This window comes from Pholcus phalangioides, unplaced genomic scaffold, assembly GCF_987345545.1.
Source record: "Pholcus phalangioides strain wild (caught in Gottingen) unplaced genomic scaffold, Ppha-v1.0 ptg000013l_1, whole genome shotgun sequence".
Taxonomy (NCBI): Eukaryota; Metazoa; Arthropoda; class Arachnida; order Araneae; family Pholcidae; genus Pholcus; species Pholcus phalangioides.
This window is the reverse complement of record NW_028301606.1, coordinates 21,367,622-21,391,020: the sequence shown is the minus strand read 5'-3', so window position 1 is coordinate 21,391,020 and position 23,399 is coordinate 21,367,622. Positions and strand designations below refer to the sequence as shown.

The window sequence follows — 23,399 nt, the reverse complement described above, 5'->3', positions numbered from 1 at the left end:
GGGCCCATATTACGATGGCCCTACACCCCCCCCCCCGCGCTAGGATTCAGGCAGGCTCCCTGCAGGCACGTCATTTCTATTTTTTTCAGGAAGGGGGGGGGGGGCAAAGAACATACTCTTTATATATATATATTTATTTTTTTTAATTTTTGTAAAATCCGGAGGATGGACCCTCACGATCCCCCAAATGAATGGCCTGGTTCTCTGATAAGGTGCTTCATGGGGGCTTAATAATGTGGAAAAACAAAAAATGGTAAGCATCGTCCCGGGCAGGGGAGGCTCTCTTGGGCCGTGTGACCGATCGGGGTAGCTGTTGGATGGCGCCAAATCCTAGTTGATAGGGCAAAAAAAAAAACTGGTGACCAAGCGTTTTCGGGGGGAGCCAAAAAATAGGTTGCACACGGGTAGAGATTTCTTTCTCGAGCCGCCCCTAGTTCAAGCGATTTCGGTGGGGGGGGGGGGGGCCGAGCGTTGGAAACTTTTTTATCTCGTATTTCGAGGAGGCCGAGTTTGAGAGCTATTCACGCTCATATTACGAGAGAGAGCGAGATCAAGCCGAGCCTCTACACCTACTATGGAGAAGGGGAGAGAGAGCGGAAGCGGGAGTTCTCTCGAGTTTTAGGAGGGCGAGTCACGTGACAAGCAAAGCGCGCCGGACGAGTCATCGGCTCGCGATGCACCGCCTTTCATCACAGTTACGTCATCAGAGAAAGCAAGAGAGAGAGAGAGTTCTTCGGCGTCGTCGAGCCGCCCGAGTCGTGAGCGTCGGAGAGTGTGGATCAGGTCGATTTCTCGTGCTCGTCATGGAGTGGACGGATGACCTGGTCATTCAATTCATCAACACCTACGAAGAGTACCCGATTTTGTGGGACGCCGATCACCGCTTGTACAAGCTCAAGCACAAGAAGGTGGAAGCCTGGAACGCCATCGAACAGAGACTGGCGATAGACGTGGCGGAATTGAAGAAGAAGATGAGCAGCCTGCTCGCGACGTACAGGAAAGTGCGCCAGAAGGTCGCCAAAGCCCCCGACGATGGCGGACCGCCTATTTGGTTCGCTTACAATGCCTTCGCATTTCTACACGATAAATACCAGCCTAAACTGAGCATCACCGCGACGAAGGTGAGTCACACAATCACGATTTTAATCCAGAAAAAGAAATTTCATTTTATGATACGATCCAAGGCCGTAGCGAGAGGAGGGGTGGGGGATTAGGGGGTCTACCCCCCCCCCCGAAATGTGAGAAAGTAACTGAAAAGGGGGAAAAGGTGGCCGAAGTACAAGTGGTCCCCCCTCTGAACGAAATTTCTGGGCTACGGGCCTGATACGATTGCAAAACATTTTAAATCAAATTTAAAACATTGGAAAAAGCTGATTAATATATTTTTTTTTGATTGTTCGGATATGCAATACCGTTCTTGCTGATTCTTGAATCCAGTATTCTCATCAAGGCAGTCTTAAGAGCGTCATGGTGGGAGGGGGGGGGGTGCCGCATGGCCCCCCATATCCTGAAGCAGGGCCCCTAGGCTGGGATCTCTTACGGGCCCCCCTTTATTTTCAACCCCTCCCCCCCCAATTTATAGCGTGAAAAAACAAAAAAGTGATTAAAATCCTCACGGGCCCCAGGGATGAAGCCTTGTCAGCCCACCCCTTGTGGGGGCCATGGGCGGGCCAAGTGGGTTTTTTTGAGGCCCTACCAGGTAAATTTTAGAAAATTTAAACCAAATCTCATTTTTGTGAGGTACCTCTTCTCTTGAGGCCCCCCGGGCCCATGCGTTAAGACGGCACTGATATTCTCATAAATACCAATCAAATATGCATATCTCTCATTTGTACATGTGTGTGTGTACCATGTGTTATAAATCCCCGCTGCCGTCATCGCTGGAACTCGCGATGAAATGTCAAAGTTTTTTGGCGAGAAGGTAACGATGAATTCGCCAATGTCGCTAAACAGGAAGTGGGATTTGGCTAGTTTTTTTCCCTCCCTCTCTCTACTTTAATTTTGTTTTTAATCTGATTACCCAAATTGCTGTGGATAATTAACTTTGTAGGACAGTCATCTTCAACCTGTTGCTGGCGAGCACCATTGTGCTTCTGAAGCACCAAGAGTGCTTAATCCTCGTGTCCGATTTCGTTCTCGCGAGCAATTCAGTGATGCTTCAAACATGCTGTAAAAATTTGCCTCTTAAATTAGCAAAAACCGCCGGGGGGGGGGGGGTCTTTAGTGCATGTGGGCCTCATGGTAATGTGATCTTGTACTACATAATGTGAAACCTCGATAAAACGATACTCCGCGAAAATATACTCCAAGAAAAAAATATCGTTGTAAAGGGATTATCGTTGTATCAAGAGGCAGCAGTTTAACATTAGAGGAAAGACCAAACTCTGATCCGGCAAAGGGCCTCAGAAAAATCATTTGTCCCGGGGGGAGGGGGTGTGCTGATGACGTCCGGACTGGCTCATTCAGTGTCGTATTTATAGGGGGGGAGGCTTTGGTGGGCTATAGCAAGTTCGGAGGGGCGGCGAATTTGCGGAATGAGTAACCTAGAAAATTGGTGGAGTGGAAGAAGGGCGCAAAACCATATATCCAGTTCTGCCTAGAGAGTGAGGAACCAGGTCATAAGTTACCTACCATGAGTTACCTACTTTAAATAGAACCTTTCAAGTGAAATATGTGCAGAGAAAAATGTGACCCCTTTCAGAATCTAGCAGTACTATCTATATAACCAGGGTCATCTTAACCTATGGGCTCAGGTGGACATGGGCCGGGGCCTCGTAATCCAGGGTAGGCGTGAACCTAGGGTGATGTGTCGAGAGCACATAGAATAAATACTGCTACACACTACTCTGACGCGAGCACGTCACATCAGAGTAGTGTGTAGCGGCTTTAAGAATAAGATTTTATTCTATGTGAGGGGGGTGTCGATTTACAGCAGTGATTCCCAACGTGGGCGTTAATGCCCCCTGGGGGGCGATAGAATGTTCCAGGAGGGAGGTAGAAGCTACGGGTATAACATCGGATCCTATGGGTTATATTGTGTTGGGGGGGGGGGGGCGATAGGAGAAAAAAAATTCTGAAGGGGGCGATGGGACAAAAAAGGTTGGGAAACTATGATTTACAAGTGTAGGCTTGTTGGATCGTCCCGTATTTTTCACATTGGATGATCGCCGCTAGCATCTGGATCCGCGCCCAGGGTTACAGACATCGATCTTATTTATAAAATGTTTGTTCATTATAAATTTAATTTTGATTAAATTCGGTAGTAATTAGAGAGGGTCTCACTCTTGGTTGAGATACCGGGGAGTCACGAGAAGAAAATATGGTTCGGGGGAGCGTGGGCGGAAATAGGTTCAGAAACACTGACCAAGTGTGATTGGCTAAAACAGTATTCAATCATGTGGCAGTTACCAGAAAAGTGACCTGGAACGCATGCAAACGTGTGTGGTCAAAGCAATGAGGAAGAATGTGAATTACCAAGAGAGTGGCCTAGAAATCGGGGGGGGGGGGGGACCAGGTAGATGAGCACATCCTTAGCGTACCTTCTCGGGACAGACATTTTCTTGCCCCCCCCCTAAAGAGGAAAAAAAAATATGCGAAATAAATGTACAGTTTCTCTCATTCAGCTCGGGGCAGTGCCTCCGTTGCCCCAGCCTAGTTACGGCCCTGTAGGTGAGCGACCTAGTGATCGAGAGAGAGTGTGTAAGCATGTGAGTGCACCAAACAGTATGCAAGCTTGTGAATGACCGAAAGAGTTAACTAGAGTGTGTGAGCACGAGAGTGACCAAAACAGTGACCTAGATCGTGTGCAAACATCGGTGCCCAAAACACCGTGCAAGGCAATCGAATGACCAAAAGAGATTGTGTGAGCATGGAAGTGACCAAAATAGTACTCAAGCATTCTAAGCAGTGTCGTTTTAACGCATGGGCTCACCTGGGCCTCAAGAGTCAAGAGGGAGCCCTACAAAAATGAGATCTGGTTGAAATTTTTCTAGCATTTACCAAGTAAGACCTCAGAAAAATCAGTTGGCCCGGGGACCCATTATGCTCTTAAGACGGCCCTGATTGTGAATGACCAAAGAGTGACTTAGTGACACAGGGAGGGGAATTCAAGAAATGAAAATGGTCAAGAGAATTAGACTAGAGCGGGAGAAGGGCATTAAAATTGGTGTAGCCCACAGGCGGCGGCGGCAAAATTCTAAATCCGCCTCTGGGCTTATTTGCCATATTTGTGCTAGGTGCAACGTCAATAGTATCGCTAGTCTCGATCATTGACTATGTATATATATCAACGCTGTTCCCTGTGCCTTTTTTTTTTTTCAAGGATCAGCCCAAACCTTGAACAGAAACCCTGTTTTGAAAATAAACATAAAGCCATAATACTGACGTCAAATTTTTGCCCAAAGATGGCGCTTGAGACACGTTTTTTTTTTACCCGAGAGCTCTGACTCATCCGCCATCTTTGAGCAGAATCGGGGCACGTGTTCACTGGCGATCATTTCCTGAAGTTTTTTTATTTTGACATTTTTGCCCCAGTGATTTCCTCTACCTTCATTTTAATTGTTGTAATCGCTATTAATGCCGGGTTGTGCAGCTCGAAATTGCAAGAATTCCAACCGGAAAGGATTCCGCTTGTTCGTGTTTCCTGCCGACGAAGGAAGGCGCAAGAAATGGGTCGAAAATATCGGGATGGGCACGTGGACGCCCACCAAGTTTGCCCGTCTGTGTGAGGTGAGTGCAATTTCAACAATTCTCCACATTTATTGTCCTGTACGCATCCATTTCATAAATTGCGTGAACGTAAAATTGCTTAATATTTTGTACTGTCGAACCCATCCGTCCTTTTTTTGATTTTATCGGGACAACTTAAACCAAATCAACTTTCAAATTGAACAGAATCCGCACCCGATCTTCAAATTTCGGGTAAATTTCTCTCCCAATGTATCCAGAACGAATGTGCTGCCATCTATTTGTGAAAATGCATAATCGAGTGTTTTGTTAACTCATTGAACTGCATTTATGATTTTTTATTGTCAAATTATTCTTTTGCTTCTTGAATTACTCAAAATTTCCGACAGGAGGCTTTGATTCCATAAGAGAGATGAATGTCGATTCGGCGAGTTTTGATCATGTCAGCATCCAGTATGGCTAGAAGCGTATTTACAGGGGCGGTTTTTTTTTTTCGGATGGGGGTGATTACCCTCCAGGAGCGAAATGCGATAATTCATGGAATTTTTGGGGACTTCTATACGACAATATTGCAACAAAACTTCGAATAAAAACTGGTAAAACCGGGGCATTTTTCAAAAAAGTTGGGGTAGAGAAAAAATCGGAACTGTCGCGGAAAATACGGGACATATGGCCACTCGATGCTGACACCGATTTTTGTTTCAGCGATTTCTAAAATTGCCCTTCGAAACAGCGAGCTCTAGATCCGCCCCTGGCGTAGGGTCGCCCTTACCGGTGTAGAGACAGATCCACTGATGGGGAATTTGGTGACATTTAAGCACACCCAAGCTCTTTCTTAAATTTCTTCCTTTCTACCCCCTGCCGCCCCCACTTTCTTTTATATTTCTCCTTAAGTAGAATGGAGTTGCATGGGGGCTGTATCCACATTACATTGTTGAAGTTAACAACTTTTTTTTCACCACGTTAACTTCACCAAACCAATCCTGGCCATATCGCAATTTAGTTCCATTAATGAGTTGGGTTGGAAAAGAAGGTGCCATCTATCGGTGGTCGTTCATTATGGAAAATATCGATATCCTCCCTCGGGTTTGAACCTGGGATCGTGACAGCAACCTTCTCGGTGGTAGACCAGCATCTTACCATCATGTCGCTCGGGCGCCTTGTTCTCCCCTACCAGAATGCCAAATGTTTTTGAAACAGGGAGGGTCCTATGAATTCTGCCGCCCGAGGTGAATAATATTTTGTCGCCATTAAGAAACGACTGTCTGAAAATAGATTTCTTTCCCCTTGATACAGTTTTGGATTGATGTAGATGAGATTCCCTAAGTGTTGGTCACGAACCCCTTGGGGGAACTCCAATCCCCATCGCTGCCACAGTGGTGGTCGGCTGAAGTTGGTCTTCTGTGGCTTCTAACTTAGAGGCGAATGCGAGCCGATCTCCCTATTAATAAGTCTCGCCACAGAGAGCAACAGGCCTACAACAGTACAAATATTCAAGCATCATACTTCACTCAGAATTTGTAATATATAGATGGCACCACTAAAAATTGACAACACCATATACACACTCAGACTGTTAGGTACACACACACACTCACTTCCGGCACTACTCAATCGGTAGTAAATTGCCCATGGCGATAGATTAGAGTTGTGCTCGGTTTGAATGAAGGAAAGAACGAAAAACACCCCCCCCCCCTCCGTCGGGGGATGGGGTTTAGCGTTGATGATTTAAGATATCGGGAGAGAATTTCCTAAATAAAACCGTCCTGATGAGAGCAAATATATCAAATCAATTTAATAACTCTTCTTTGAAGGAGAGGGATGGTCCCATAGTGGGCGCACCTGTTTATATTTTTTCCTATGGGTTTTGGAAAAATGTCTGCCCGTCAAAGGGTTAATTTAGCTCGTATGTATCATATAACGCATTAAAATTCTACGTAAAATTTAATAAAAATAATTTAAGAGAAATAAGAGAATTAATTAAGAGAAATAGTTTTTAATAAGAAATTATAAAAACGTATTAAGAAAAATCGTATTTAGTCAAGCATCGCAAATGTGCTTTTGCGCACTTTTATGAGAAAACTTGAACATTAAAATAAATTAATATTCATTCTGATCCCGAAGGCAAAATGCATTTATTGACAATCCAAGAATCGCTCTCCTCATTTCCTAGTTTTTAAAATCGTGATTCTCCGCTTTCTGTTGCTTACATGTTGTTATGTTCCGTAGCATAACGATAAGTTTTTCCTATCTTTTTATTTATACGTTGCAGCGAAATATTCTAGCGAAGTAACAGCCCCGAGTTCATACGTTTGTGACCAGAGGCGTGCGCAGGAGAGAACATGGGGTCCGCCCCACGACCATCGAAAATCAAAAATATTTTTGTACAGAATACAAAAATTATACACATAAATTTTCTAATATTTTTGTAAAAAATTAAAATATCGAAAGAAAATACCTTTACCTACCGTATGTTACCTTTATCAATTTCTGTTAATTTAAAATGCTTTTTTGAAGGTTGCTAGCTCAAAATTTCTCTGTGGGGGAGATCCTTGTGCTCCCCCCAAACCCAATATGCCCCTCTAACGGTCGATCTTGTGTACGCCAATGCTAGTGACCAGGGTGTCGGGTATTGTAATGAGGTAGAGGTTTTTTCATGGTGCAAGTTGGGAAACGCAAATTCTACCGCAAGTCATTGTACAGCTTGTTAATTGTTTGGCGCAGCATAACCTGGATGGTCCTTGCACCAATTAAAAACAAATTCCAATCCAGAACGAAGGTGCATATGCACCCTCGAATAATTGGTAGCACATATCTCAGCAAATCCTTCTGAAAATATGTTTTTGGTGAAGTGGGGTGTTGTGCATCAAAAACGCTCTCTACCAACTTACGATTCGACCACACATTGTATGACCGAAAGTTCTTGTTTAGTTGTTTTATATAAAACGGGGTGAAAAATCTGCTGCATTTGCTACAAGCTGCTGCAATTTCCGACGTCTGCTACATTTTGCTACAAATACGCCGAAATTCTTCAATTCTGCGTCATCTTGCGCCAAAAACAATTTTCCCTTAAGAAACTTTGAAGTTTCATCACAATAGAAGCTGACTTTTCGATAACATCATTTGTCCTCCACGCAATTTGATTTCTTGGGGCCACAAATAGAATTAGCTTGAGGCCTCCCTTCCTCCCCAGAATTCGATGTTGGTGTAAAATAGGGTCAAACTATGCAAATTGCTGCTCATCCGCAGAACAATGAAAAAAACCTTCAATCACTCTTTCCAGCTATTTTTTTACAAAAAAAACAGTTTGACTCTTGATTTATGCGTTCGTTGTGTTAATTATTTTTTAAATTGCGTCGATTTTCCCTGACTGTGTGTATTCTATAACACAGCGGTTCCCAACTGGTGCTCCGTGTGAACTCCCTAGGGGCTCCGCGGCAGCTCGAGAAAAATACAAAAAATAGTAAATTCGGAAAAAATAATTATAAGTATTTTTGAATAATAATAAATCAGTAACTTTGATGAATGAATGAAAAATAGGCCTACAGGGCTCCTCCGTAGAAATTATGTACCAGAAAGGGCTCCAGTCAAAAAAGGTTGAGAACCACTACTTTAACAGAATGGAAAAGTTCGTGAAAGAACGTGTTATCGCGTATTAACAGCAATGATGAATCTGTCTTCACCATCAGGAGTTGCGACGCCAAAGCTATCGGTGCATTCAGGGTATCTATGATCATGAAAAAGTGACGAGATCCCGGAAAAGTAACGAAATGAGATAACCATTGAGGATAGATTCTTAATTTCATACTCAAGAGATATTCACCGACAGCTCAGGATGAACACCCTATGATTCAATGATTATAGCATCATGATTATTTAATAATAAGTAAGCCATATTTCAGAGTTCTTGTGCGAGTGATTTTCTTCTGGTGATGGTTATAATCAAAGCTCTCGATCCGTGAATATGCCTCCCAATGGGCTGACAGAACCCCAACCTCGTGGATCCCAACCATGGATGCACGGCACGGAGATCTATAGCCCCACATCCTGTAGTAGGGCCCCCAGGCTGAGATCTTTAGGGGACCTCAGACCAGATTGTTCACGCCCCCTCCCCTCAATATGAATATGAAGTGTGAAAAACAAAAATAGAATCACATCTGATGACAATTATCTCGGGTTCCCCGGGCAGGAGCTGCCAGACCCACTCCTTTTGTGGGGGCAATGCAGGGACCTCAGTTTAATAGGAGTTTCCCCGATAAGGGAACTGGCGCAATGGTTTATAAATAAATACGTATATGTGAAGAGGTGCTACCTAGGCCCCCTTTTTAATTTTGCCCTGGGGCTATGAAAAAAGGCCTAGGTAGCCTGGACATACTTTGTTTGGATTAAATGTGCAAAAATTTGTTTGAGTTCTGTTGAACAGCCTCATTATCAAAGTTCCACGGATCACTGATACTTTACCCTGATATATAGAGCAGATATAAGTATACAAAAATGGGCAGTCAGAACATTCTGAAGCCAAACAGCACCACACTAGAGATTCATCTAGTATAATTTCGGCTGAAAAAGACATTTGTCGGGAGATGAACAAGGAATCAGTGCCGTCTTAACGCATGGGCCTACCCGGGTACGGCCCGGAACCCTCAGGAAAAAGAAGAAGTAGTTGTGTGAATTTTTCGAGAATTTGCCAGGAAAGAGCCCCAGAAAACCACTTGGCCCAGGGTGTATTGATATGAATCGAGTATTGAATACCATTTCAACACTGAGATGTGTTGCATTTACCTGCGCATATTTTTCCACTTGCGTTTTCCCTTCAAAATTATTTCTATGTATAAAAATTTCCAAGAGAGTGAAAACACCGTCATAATAAATCTGTCATAAAAAATGCCGCCCCCCTGCAATCATGTTGCCAGAGGTCTTCAACTTTTTCCTAGTCGCGAGCACTGCCTGTACCCATCATCAAAAAGAAGAGCACCCTTACGGCAAATTTGACATACGAATGCATAAAATGAGGATGATTTCAACCCTTGAATGAAATTTGTTCAAGGCGTTTACTTAGAACGTTGATCAAGAGTGCTCGCGAGCACGAAATCGGACACGAACATCGAACACTGTGGGTACTTCATGGAGCACAGTGGTGCTCGCGAGCAACGGGTTGAAGATGGCTGCCCTAGGCGGCCGTCGGCTCTTGTTTGGAATGTTCCACTCCAAATTATTTTTTGCCAGTAAATGTTACGGGGAAAGTGGTAAAACAGTGATTATGCATAATCATCGATCGCTTCAGTAAATTTGATTAAAAAAAGTAAATTTATTCACACACGCACAATTATAAATTTTTCTGCTTTCTTTCGAAAATCAAAGCACCAGATTTCATTATTACGACGCCTTTATATTTGCACTTGAGGCCGTGCCCGTGTGGGGCCCACGCGTCAAGACGGCACTGCTCACAAGGGTAGAGCTGACAGGGCTCGAGCCCTTAAAATTTTGTTGTTTTCTTTTATAGCCCCGTTTACATGTGCAAGATTAGGGTTTTAATATTTGTGGTTTGACGAATAGAACTTGCTTGGCAACTTTGGCATCGTGCATGGTCAACCCATCGTTCGCGGGTTGACCATCGTCATCCCTTGACCTCAAACCTAATTTTGTAAAAATGAACTAAACAGTACATTACCAGAACACTTAAGTGCCCGCTGTACATTCTCACTTCAATTGATTGATCCACGTCACATTTACAGATTCTTCCAGTAACCCCGAGCGCATTTACAGATTACTTAAGTGGCCCGCGCCACATTTTCATACCACTTGAGAGCCCTGCCGCACATTTCTTGATCGCTTAAGTGATTTTAAGTAAAAAGGACATTTCTATTCATGTAGCATATTTTTAGATCACTCAAGTGGCCCGCGGCTTATTTACAGATCACTGAAATGGCCCGGTGCACATATGTGGATCACGGCCACGCATAGAACCTCCAGAAGAAGGAAGTTCATGGAACTCCAGCCAAGGGTCGTAGATGCCGGAACCTGGAGGCTGGGGTTATTTGAGCTTCCCCCAATAAATTTGCGAGGGGCACAGCCCCCCTCCCTCACTCATAATAAATATACAATGCAACGCAATTTTCCCCTCTCCTGCGTTAGGGCCCGAGTCCTGTATATACGGAGCGACTGACAACATGCACCTACCGTCAATGTTTTTTTCATGTCGATGCCACTCTGGCCAGGGTAGGCACTGTACAGGGTAATGTGTCGGGAAAAGGCCATTTATCTCCCTTTCTAGGCGCATTGGATTGTCCCGTATTTTACGCAGACCTATTTGTCCCATATTATGCGGCTCTTGGGGAGGATGATCATTCCTTTCTCCCCTTTGCATCCGTGCTTAGTCCAGGGTTTCAGTGATCGATCTTATTTATAAAGTTTTTGGTTTCGAAGTGGGGCAATATGGGCCGTATCTCGAATCCTGCGAACTACGCCGCCGCAGAAGGCGCCAGCTGAAAAGAGCCGATTTTTTAGGGCGCCACTGAAAGGAACAGGGCGATTTTTCATCACCAAAATATCATTCGCTTACACTTGAAAAATGTCCAGAACCTGCCCTGGGTGGGGCATGGGCTAAACAATGTTGAGAAACATTGTCTTAGAGAACAAGGGCTAGGTCAGTGAGTGATGAATGGAGTTACTTCGAGTGATGAGTATTTACAGGAGGGGTGGTTATATATAAGCGGGTCTAGGGCGGCAAATTCGTAGGAATGAGTGGTCAAGGAAGAATTAAAGTAGAAGGGCGGAAAAATTTGTGAACGTACCCCCCACCCCCGTCATCCCAACAGCAGCAAAACCATAAACACGGGGTCTTTCCGTTGCAAGATCGGCTCACTAATGTATATGCGGGGCCAGGGGCCATTCAAGTATTACGTAAGCAGATTTTTAGCCATTTTTGACACGCCCCCCCCCCCTTGTCAGCAAACACTGACCGCCCTCCCCCCAAGTCAGCAAAATTTCGTCAGCAGCTTAAAATATTTCACATCTTCAAAAAAGGGGTGGTTGATGACGTAAGCAACCTTCAAACCCCGCTCCCCCCTTGTCATCAAAAGTCAGCAAATCCGAAACCCCCCTCCCCCCCTCGATGCTGACGTAATACTTGAATGACCCCTGCGCCTTAAAGTTATGAAAAATAAGTGCAAATGCAGTATGTATGTTGATTTCTGTGGTTTCGCTTCTATATTTAGGTGCATTTCGAAGACAGCCAATTTGAATTGAAAAGACAGGATGGCTGGAGAAAACTGAAACAAACGGCCTTACCAACGTTATTCGATTATCCCAACCCGGAAGGACTGAAGACTCCATGTACGAAAACTATAGGTGTTCAGATAGATCTGGGCGATTCTGTAAGTGTTAAGTATGAACATGATTTCCATGTCGTCGATGTGCGTGCAAAAAAATGCCATATGTTAAAATTCTCAGTTTCTTTTATGCAACTAAAAGTTTCTTCGCATGTGCTTCCATGTTCTGTAAAAATGTCACAATATGACAACATTATTTACGTAAATAAACGTGACTAAATCAGATGTAAATATAAAAAAAGAAGATAATTCGGAAAAATATGAATTAAAATTCTTTTCAAAAATACAGGGTGTCCCATAAATTCGTAAACAATTTGAAAATTCATAAAAATTGGAGGAATTGGTATATTTGAATGCGGTTTGCCATAAAGTTATTCTGACGAAGGGGATTTTTTTTTTTGCACAAAAAATATATATGTATTTTATTGATAGAGGGCACTGCATGAAAGTAAATCACTGAGAAAAATGCAAATCATGGTCCTATAAATTGCAGGGTGTACGGATTAAAGGTGCACATTTCTGAGTTTTCCTGTTACTGGTGCTTACATAACGTTTTCATTGTGATGTTGAAATTGATCAATAAAGCACTATTGGTGAAATTGGTTTACCTCTGCCACGAATTGCCGGCTGAAGCTTCGAAAAGATATTGAATAAATGTCGAGTTCCAATTACCGGTGATTTCTTTCACGCAGCTCCCTCTATATGCAAAAATTGAACTTTTATCGTATACCAAAGAAAATCTCCCTTCGAGAGAATGACTTTCGCAAATTACATTCAAATATGCAAATTCTTCAATTTTTAACTTTAATCAAATTAAAGTGAAATTTTTGAATTAAATTTTTTAATTCTTTAACTATTTACGAATTTATGGTTCACCCTGTACAAGCAAGCCCGTCATTTGGGGGGGGGGGGGTCATATGGTGTACATATATACATGCATTGAGTATATGTTCTTTGTGTGCCTCCTTCCCTGGAAAAAGTTGAAATGACGGGCCTGTGTATAAGTATTCAAACGTTTTTGAGCGATCCTTAATCAGAGGTATTTCATCCCCTATATCAGGGGTCTCCAACTCATAACCCGCGGGCTACATGTGGCGCTCGACAGTGCTGTCTTAATGCTTGGACCCACCCGGGGGCCCTCATAAAAATTAGATCCGGTTGAAATTTTCGAGAGTAAGTATGTAAATTTGCCAGGGAAGGCCTCAGAAAAATCACTTGGCCCGGGGGCCCATGATGCTCTGAATACGGCTCTAGCTCTCGAAACTTTTTGGCAGTGGCCCATTGAAGTAATTAATGGCTCAGATAGTTACAGAAATGCTGGGGGGAAAGCTCAATGTGGAAAAATATTTTTGGTGGAAAAAAAAAGTAATTTTCAAATTTTTACTTTTATACAAAACATATCAGAGCTAATGAGAGGAATATTTTCAGAATCATTATAAGAAGAGAAATAGTTTCAAAATGAAAAATAATTTCAGAATTAATGAGCAATAATTTTCGAATTTGAATGTGCAAAATTATTTCGTAATTGTTGAAAGAATGAATTTCATAATCACTAGAAAATTGCGTTTTTTCTTCGTAATTATATCTAGAGTAGACTATTCCAATTGAATTGCTGTTTCACAGAGTGCCTTCACATGAAGATTTGGTGATTCGAAGGACCATGTGCTTGTTCTTATTCATCTTTAACAGTTTTCTGATTTGTAATAATTTTCCTGTAATTATATTTCACTGGTTAAATTCTCGAGCAAAAAATAAATTTTTTATTCGCACAAAAAGAGATGTTGGTTATTGTATCTTTTATTTGCATTCGTGTCAACTCATGTTCAAACTGCTTATTTTTTCATGATAATTAATGTTTTTTACTTCAGAATTTCAAATACGTGAAGGAGGATATGAAAAATATGAAGCACTCTCTCACTGTTGTTATTTATTCATTATTTTTTTTCAGATTCTTTTTTTGTTTTTCAGTGAATGCAGTCGAACTCGGTTATTACGACATCGGAGATTCCGTGAAATTTTGTAGTTTTAACCTTGATTGACGTTTTTAAGGTCTTTTACGTATAAAAGTTATATATATAATCAGACGCAATCAATTACTGTTCATTAAGTTTTCATTCAATACGATTAAGGTGACCATATCTGATCAAGGAAAAAATGGAACTGATTATAAATGATAAAATTTGTCACTGAAAGTGTTGCCGATTGTGAATGGAATCGGGAAATACGTTGTGATTTAAATATATTTCAATGAAAAAGATTGAAAACACAACGAAAATAAGAGATAAATAATCAGATTTATAGTCATAATTACCATAATGTAGTAATTTGTAATTATATGCAAACTATTTTCATTCCCGATTTTGGTGAAATTATGAATTGAAGTAAGCTTTATTGAAAAGACCGGACATTATATAAAAAAGCGTCGGAAATGGAAAAATTATGAAATGTTCCAAACACGTGTCATTACCATCTTAATTATGATGAATAATACAGAATAATCACGAAAATTGTATCATTTATATATCCGAGATCGTTGCATTTGGAGAACTTTGGCCTCAGCTAATGACTTTAGAACGTCTTTCCGAAAGAAGGAACTTATCGTCTCTTTCTTAAAATTAAAATTTATTGTCATTTTGTACCTCATGATTTATTAATTCAGCATCCAGTGTAGAGGATGTCCCATAAATTCGTGAACAGTTGAAGGGATTGGTATGTAAATTTCGTTGCTGTTTGCGAGAAAGTTGTTCTCACGGAGGGGATTTCTTATGGTGCAAAAAAATAAGTCCAAAGTTCTGCCGATAGGGGCTGCTGCATAAAAGCAATTCACAGAATTTTGGTCGAGAAACTTTCTTCAATCACTTCTGTGTTTCAAACGTTTTTAAAACTTCAACCGGTGATTCGTGGCTGAGGTAAAACAACGTCGCCAATAGCGTTTTATCCACCAATCCATCGCAAGGAAGAAACCTTATGTGAGCGCCAGTAACAGGAAAATTCAGAATGCTGTTAATCGTACACCCTGCATTTTAGAGGACTGTGATTTCCATTTTTCCAGTAATTTGCTTTCGTGCAAAGCCCTGTGTCTAATTTTTTTCCCTGTTATTAAAATATCCCCCTTCGTTAGAATAACTATTTTTGCAAACCACATTCAAATATACCTATTCCTTCAATTTTTATGAATTTCTAAAATTTTGTGAGGTTATAGGATACTTTGTATATTGAACGCCCTCCTCTTGAATGCCTTTTTTTAGAAGGGAATCCGTCAGTTTGTTTTCACTCATTTCTGAGGAAATCAGCCGTCGATGGCATAACCCCCCCGCCCCTTTCCAATTCTCAATGTGTAAATTCCGTTTTTAATTATGATTTTTTTTAGAGTTAATTTCTTTTTTCTAGGATGGATCCGGAGAAGAGTTGGATTCGCAAAATACGAACACGAACAATGATGAAATTGATTCATTTGCCGTGGATGACCCAGACCCTAAGCACAGGATCAACGAAGGACCACCTCCATCAAAAAGGCAATGTCCTGTACAGCAACTACCGGCGTACACGGTCGTCAATCCGCCAAAGCAAAGAAGAGTATTCCTTCAACCCAGAAGAATTCTGCCAAAAGCTTCCGATAGGTATGACTCCGCTGCTGCTTCTACTACTACTACTGCGATAAGCACACGTGTACAATATGAACAATCCTCTTTTGAGGATCATAATAACGATTGCGACACCACTGATGATAGTCCCAGGGTTGGCGAGACCTACTCCACTTCTCTACAAAGTGAAAGGAAAAGAGACGAATTCGACGCGTACGGGGAGTACATAGCGAAGCTCCTGCGATCGTTGGACAGGTCGACTCGCGCGTTCCTCAAGAAGGACTTTGGAGAGGCAATTTTCAAAGCTGAAAGTGGCTTTTATACCTCACTTCCGAGACCGAACGCTATTAATTACTCGCCGCAGGTGTCCCAAGCGTCATCTCCGAAGTCACCGATGATCATCGCGGGTTCCCAAGATGATTCTGATGTCAATCAACAGATCCTACCGGCACACGAACCAGCTTCGCAGCAGCTCGAGCTCGTCTGGGGTGACCCGAGCAGCTAGCGGTTTTACAATATTGTACTGTGCTCCACTCTCGCTGTAATAATAATTATTATTTTGGAATTGTATCACTATTCTGTACTTAATTTTACTTCGATAAGTAGTATTTTCTGGACCCTCTAGTCTTATTTTTCTAATGCCAGACCTAATCATTTTGCGGTCCTCTGAAGCAGTGTTTCTCTTTTTTTTTTTTTTTTTCTTCTTCTCTGTGCCCTCTTTCCACCTAGACAATTTCATCTCGTGGCTCATTTGTCTTCTCTAGGGCCCTCCTCATCCAGGACCGTAGCCCTAACTTATTCAATCGTTTCTTTGAAGAAATTCGTAGGAAACAAAATTGTTTAAATAAGGTCGATCTCCGGGCCCCTGGGTTAGAGTCAGAGTCGCAACTAGAAACGAAAATTTGCTCTGCACTCGGTGCTCAGTAACAATTTTGGCTCCCCATACCCGTAATTTTGAACTTGAGAAAAAAAAAAACAGTTAACTATGCGCTCTTCCTGATAGTGCTCTGGGAAACAGACTTCCTTGCCCTTCCCTGGTTGCTATGTTTTGAAGGGGAAGGTGTCTGTACCGGGTCGTTTAATGTCAGGTGCCTCTGGCAAAGTGATGCTCTGGAGCTACATACTTCATACTTAGATAGATCACAGATGTAGGGGGGGGGTGTTGGCGGCTCGTGTCCCCCAAGCCTATCAAAAATTGGAAATTCTTTTTTAATATTTCCGTGAAAAAACTGAAATATCGAAGTAAAATATCTTTTATTTTAACCAATTTCTGTAAATTTGAATTATTTTTGAAGGGTGGTAAATCCAAAATTTTTTTTTTCGGGAATAAAGATTTCGTGCCACACCAAGCTTTTTGCTTCTAGGGCCGTTTTGAATGCATCGTGGGCCTTTGAGCAAATATATTTTTCTGAGCCCCCATCTGATTAGAAATGCTTGCCTCTCTCTCTTCTACATCTTTAATCTCGAACATCTTAACCAGATGTCATTATAACGAGGCCCAACACGGCACTTGAGGCCCTCCCCACTCATTAAGACACGGCACTGTTTGTGCCTGCTCCAAATGTCGATCCTGCATACGCCCCGAGCTAGATGTGACAGCTCACATATTGCTTACTTACTACTTTACCACAAACCAACTCTGGCCATATCGCAATTTACTGCCATTAGTGAGATGGGCTGAAAGCGAAGGCGCTGTCTATCGGTGGTCGCCTCGAGTTCGTTAGGGAAAATATCGTTTCGATATCCTCCCTTGGGTTCGAACCCGGGACCCTGACAACAACCTTCACGATGGTAGATAAGCATCTTACCACCATGCCACTCGGGCTGCTTACTTACTGTCGAAAACCATGGGAAAAAATCTAATGCCCGCTATAAGGTAAAAGCACCGTGAAAAAATTAAATTTGTGATCATTCATTATTTGAACTATCGGTTCCAACCACAGATTTCTTGATTAACAAACTTCTTATTTCTAGTGACGAAACTAATTTAATAACTAATTAATTTGATTAATGGAGCGGCTTATACACTGAAGTTGCACCACTGATGCGGCCCGCGACGCTATAGCTGACCATTATGTTGGCCCGTGAACAGAATCGATGAGCCTATTCCTTAAGATGGCCCTGATTCTACTGGCGGTTCTTCTAGATACGCATATATCCAAGACTATTTTTGCATACAAAAAAAAACCACTAGAAATACCCTAAAAAAAATCCCCCCCCCCCCCCAGGGCTGCAAAATCATTAAGACAGCCCTGATCAGACCTTTAAAAATTCCCTATTTTTTTTTTCAAACTTAAATAAGATTTTTATTCCCTTAAACTCAAAAATGAACCCGCTTTTAAACACATGCACGTAGAGAAAGTATAAATGTGTACAACATTCCCCGATACCGAACTATTCCAGAAATGCGTATTTATGTACATGTTCATAAGCCAAAGTAGTACAGTACGTACTGTACAGGAGAAAGGGAAAAAAATGAAAAAGAAAAAGCTTTGGCACAGTGTGGCAAAACTTCGTTGAGGAAGAGAGAAAAAAAGCACATATTTCCTTGGAGGAACCTAGAACTCTGTCTCTCTCTCTCTCTCCAGCTTTCTCTCTCTTCCTCCACTCCCTTTCTCCTCTCCACTCCCATTGCTTTCATTTCCCTTTCTCGCTTTTTCCCTCCACCTCTTTTCCCCCCTCTCTCACACACGCACACACACAACCCGTCCAGATAACTTCAGAGAAGAGGGGAACCCTCATCAATCACTGTCACAATCTCCGGTTCTATTGATCGGTAGCGCCCTCTTTCCTCTTCCATACCCACTCTCGTCCTCCTACTCTACGCACACGCTACTATGGGGAGAGGACGTGAAGAGAGAGAAAAGGGGGAAAAGACGCTCTATACACACACACACACAACTCACGCCTCCTCTTCCTTTCTCCTCTCTCTCTCTCTCTCTCACGCAGCTGCAAGCACGGGCGGGAGAGAGGAGAAAGTTCTAGGAGAGGAGGAGGAGTTAGGGGTAGAGGGAGGAGAGAGAGAGAGAGAACATTGTAAATATAAGAAAGTACTGGGAGGGTAGGAGGAAGGAAGTAGGGTGAAAAAAAATAGGGAAAAAGTTTAAGACGGAGGAGCGGAAAATGGGGAAAAATATTCACGTTTTTATACGGGAGTGGGGAGAAAAATATAGAGACCTGTAGTAACAGTTAATATTTTTGGTCGTGGGGGGAAAAAAATAACTGGTAGTTCTTTTAAAAAATAGTATTTAAGAGATGGGGGGGGGGGTATGGTTGAACGTGTACAGTCGTGATCTCTTAATCTTTCGTATGGAATTCGCGCGTTGAAGTTTTTATAAGATGCTTTATAAGATAATCATTTCGTTTTTTTTTTAAACGGTTTTATGAGAAGGATGGATAATGGCCACGTGAATGAAACTGACAGGGTGCCTGGGGCCCCAGAACCGATCTTGAATTTTAAGAAAATTTCACGTGAATATTTACCAGGAAATTAATTTATGAAAGAAAAAAATTATATTTATATTATATTTTTTTTAACCTTAGAAATGTAGACATGATGAATGAGTGACCTTTACAGCATCGGGGGAGAAGGGGGGAGGGAAGCTGAGGAAAGAAATAGGCTATGGATCCCTACAAGCCTGTTCTCAATATACGCTGATTTCAAATAAAAAGTGACATGTGCCCATGCGTTAGATGGTCCTGCTTATGAGAAACATTTAATAATGATAATTTTCAAAAATAATTTATTATAGCGGTTACAATATCAAAAATGTGCCTTGTATTTGTATGTGGAGGACAATATATTCATCATGCATTGTTAAAAGTTCATAATTTCACATAGCATTCTTGGAAATAAAATGTTGCCATTTGCGCTTTTTTCTCTGTCTTGGTGTTGATTATTATGAATCGTTTCCTTGAAAGCTTATTGAATCATATTAGTGGGCCTCTACGCGTGAACTTGCATTGGGTCCATGCAGGGGAGCAGGTGGGTCTGGTACCCCTTGCGCTGGACCGGAAGGTGCGCCGAATTCACCTGCTGCTTCTAAATGCAAAGAGCGCCAAAATTCCGGCTTGCCCCGGGTGACAAACTATCTAGCGGCAGCCTGAGCAGTTTTCCCCCAATATTCGCACCACCATCTCGTCACAGTACCCACAGAAATACTGGGCTTGAGCGTACCTCCCTCTAGACAATATCTGCAATAAGTTTACGCCATATGTTGACATGGTTGGGAGCCCTGTGATTGCTAGACAACCCTGATGGCTTATAACGTGATCAACCTTACTTTTCTGAAATATGAATTCACTAGAAAATGCCGGAATCACAAGTCCAAATCTTTGGTGGGTTCACTGGCCTCCTCTGAAGTAAATTAATAGCATTAAAAAAAAATTCGACAATGAATGCGGCCCTCCATCTATACAACACTGAATCGTTTCCCTCAATATGAACCACAACATACAAATACAGTGATACCTCGACTTACGAATTTTTCCGCTAACGAACATTTTTTCGTGATTTTTCTACCTCAGCTAACCTAACAAACGAGTACTTGTACGGCAAACGAACATTTTCGTTGACATGGGTTCATGCGCAAACATAAAAAGCAGCCGCGTCGTGAGATAAATTTTATCGCCAATCTGGCCAGGCAGAATTGCTGTCACTGGAGTCCGACTAAACTCCGTAACTCATGTCCCACCCGGAATCTTTTTTCCAGATATACCTACAGTGATGCCTTAAAGCAGAGGTCTTCAACCTTTTTCTTGTCGCTAGCACTGCCTGTACCCATCATCGAAAGAAGAACAACTTTATGACATGTTTGACGTATAAATGCATGAAATCAGGATGATTTTAATCTTTGAATGCAATTTGTGCAAGGTGTTCAGTTGGAAAGTTGCTGAAGTGCTCGCGAGTACCAAATCGGGCGAGAGCATCGAGCACTCTGGGTGCTTCAGTTAGCACCATGGTGTTCGCGAGCAACGGGTTGAAGATGCCTGTCTTAAAGCATGGGGCCTACCCAGGCACTGCCCTGGGGCTTCAAGTGTCTCATGGAAATGAGAAATGGTAAAAGTTTCAAGGTTAAGCGTGTAAATCCGTAGACGGGCATTCTTGGCCATTGTAGGGCCTCAGCAAAATTAATTTGTCCGAGGGTCCATCATGCTCTTAAAACGGTCCTATGTCGGATAAACAAAAGTTAGTGACCTATACTTTTCTTTCTGAAATTCTTCGAACCATTTCGAGTGAAATGAAAGATTCAGCTGTTATAAAATGCATTAGCGTCTACGTTTTCAGAGTGTGCGTCCGTATTTCCGATTCTGGACACCCGCGTCTTCTCCGATTGGTTTAAACCCCGAATTTCACCTTTTTTTCAGTTTGAAATTCGGGTTGTTAACCAATCGGAAATACAGATGCACTATGTCCACACCCTAAGGCTCTAAGGCCAGCAGTACACTATATAAAAAAATTCTTTTACAAAACTTTTTGAAAATGCGACCAATTAGCGTATCAGTTACATTCGAGCGAATGTAACCAATAGGCTTATTGTTTGTTTGTACTTTTAATTTTGTAAAAGATAGTTTATCAAACTTTTATAGTGTAATCCCGGCTTCAGCATCAAACTGAACTAGTCTGAACGTTTAGTAGACAAAAACCGGTGCTGGTTGTGTGCATACTGGGAAAATAAAAAGATCTTCAGTAACTCTCTGCTTTCTGTAGATCAGCGGATCTCAACCGGTGCTTCGCGGAGCCCTTGGGGCTCTTTGTGCACTCTCCAGGGGCTCCGCGGCCGCTCGAGAAAAATAAAAAAAAAAACCAATAAAATTAAAAAAAAATAATTATAGGTATTTTCAAATTGTAAAAATAAATCTGCAACTTTGATGAATAATTAAAAAATTGGCATATATATATATATACAGGGCTCCGCCATAGAATTTTTTTACTTAAAAGGGCTCCGCGCGAGTCAAAAAAGGTTGAGAAACGCTGCTGTAGATCATAGTCTCCCAAACTGTTTGTTTCATCGCCCCCTTATTGAGAAAGTTATTTCTTTTATCACCCCCAACACAAGCTAACCCTTAGGATCCTATGTTACACCCGTAGCTTCTATCGCCCCTCCGGACCATTCCATCGCTCCCCAGGGGGCGATATTACCCACTTTCAGAAACACTGCTGTAGATTCTCATATATTCAATTTTGCTGGTCATTCTAACTTTCGGTCAGTTTTTGTCTTTTTTGTAGCATTCCTAGGTACTTTAAAAAAAAATTTTTTTGGGCAGTACCTGAATTGAATGGTTTTAGAAATTCCATAGAAACCTATGGGAAAATCCCGTTTCGGCTAACGAGCGTCACTTCGGAACGAATCGTCTTCGTTATCCAAGGTATCGCCGCAATACCTGTATGAATTACAAAACTGTAAAGCTTCAGGTTGTTTTCTGTAACGAAAAACTATGGAAAATAATGATAATGATGATAATAAATTATCAGGAAGCGGAACACGGTGAGAATGGAAGAGGAGGGGGGGGACAGAACTGGACGTTGCATATCTACTCGGGTGTGAAATGTTTACGCATGATGTCCGACGTAAAAGCTTGTAATGGTGGTCACTGAGACAACGATGAATAATAATAATAATAACAATAACACTAAAGAATAAAACAAAAACAAAGAAAGGCGGGACAGAGCCTTATATAGTGAGAGTCGGGGGGGAAAAAGAAGAAGCTCTTCCATTGGTGTGATGCTTGTGCTGGATGGCTGTTCGGAAATTGCGGCCGTCACGCTATAGCGCATTCGAAGGGTGCGGAAGGAGAGAGAGAGATAAGACTTGTGTGTGCTCGATAACACGCTTGATATTATTTTGGCGCGCCTGCTGTAGCTCAGCTGAGGCTTTGAAGAACACGCATGTTTGGCACGCAAATTGGAAACCGTGGCCCGAGATCTATCTCTCTGATGGTGGACTGGACGCATCATGTTGTAACTCTGACTGTATATACCTTTGATGAATCTTCTTTTTTTTCCTCTTTTATTTAACCAGGTGTTGAACGTACTGTCACACTGACGCGGAAGTGCTTATTTTATTTGATTTTTTCGGGTTTTTTTTAGTGGCCGTCGCTTCGCTTCCGTTGTTGAATTTTTATTTTTGCTGCATCTGGGCAATGATTGGCTCGATTATGAGCCTGTTGTTGACGCCCGTATGATAGGGGGATTTGATGATCCTCTGTGTGAGGAATCCGATTCATGTTATCATGGAATAATGTTCTTACGTGACCTAGAACAGAATAAAGCATAATGTGTTATACTGTAGACGTACTTACTACACTTCAGTCGAAGTTAGGAAGATTGACGGCAGATGGCAGAGTTACACATAAGAAGCATTACACAGAAACAAACTAACTTCGCGTTAGGTTCTCAACACGTCCACACACATTCCAACATGTACCGATTTGTAAGGAGTTCCATAGAGAAATATGGACGAGGGTGCATGTGTGGTTTAGTAGTAGTAGTAGACTGCCGCGAATCCGGCATATTTTTCTCACCAGGGTGTGTCGAATTATTAACACACCCTGTCCGAAGTCAATGGAGAAAGCCCATTTAAATAATATAAGCTTCTGCGCACAGATATACAGTGATGTGTTTTCCCTCTTCTATACCCCAAGAAAACCCGCCTAAAAAACGTAGGATTACTGGACGGCCGGATTAACGCACGGCCGTTTTAAGGAGAGTCTACTGTACTATGCAATTATCAGGAGAAAGTAATATCATCCGGGTTGCAGATGTGCTAGACTGGGTTCGGAGCCGCTCTGGTGGTCG

The 23,399-nt window shown here is 42.1% G+C and overlaps 2 protein-coding genes across 5 annotated transcripts in view; one reads left to right on the top strand and one right to left on the bottom strand.

The window, feature by feature from the left end:
* The window catches only part of LOC149078755 (protein Wnt-5b-like), a 256,727-nt gene that overhangs the window by 101,792 nt on the left and 131,536 nt on the right, over nucleotides 1–23,399 (bottom strand). The gene's annotated exons all lie outside the window — the stretch shown is intronic.
* On the top strand, nucleotides 688–19,461 carry LOC149078757 (uncharacterized). 3 transcript variants are annotated; one of them, XM_089240858.1, is made up of 3 exons: nucleotides 689–1,121; nucleotides 11,904–12,062; nucleotides 15,408–19,461. In XM_089240858.1, exons 1-3 carry the CDS (start codon nucleotides 804–806, stop codon nucleotides 16,104–16,106), a joined length of 1,176 nt encoding a protein of 391 aa, XP_089096984.1. In that variant the 5' UTR covers nucleotides 689–803; the 3' UTR covers nucleotides 16,107–19,461. The 3 variants fall into 3 exon arrangements, with proteins under 3 accessions (XP_089096985.1, XP_089096984.1, XP_089096986.1); XM_089240860.1 differs by lacking the exon at nucleotides 689–1,121 and adding an exon at nucleotides 4,234–4,728; XM_089240859.1 differs by lacking the exon at nucleotides 11,904–12,062 and having other exon boundaries at nucleotides 688–1,121.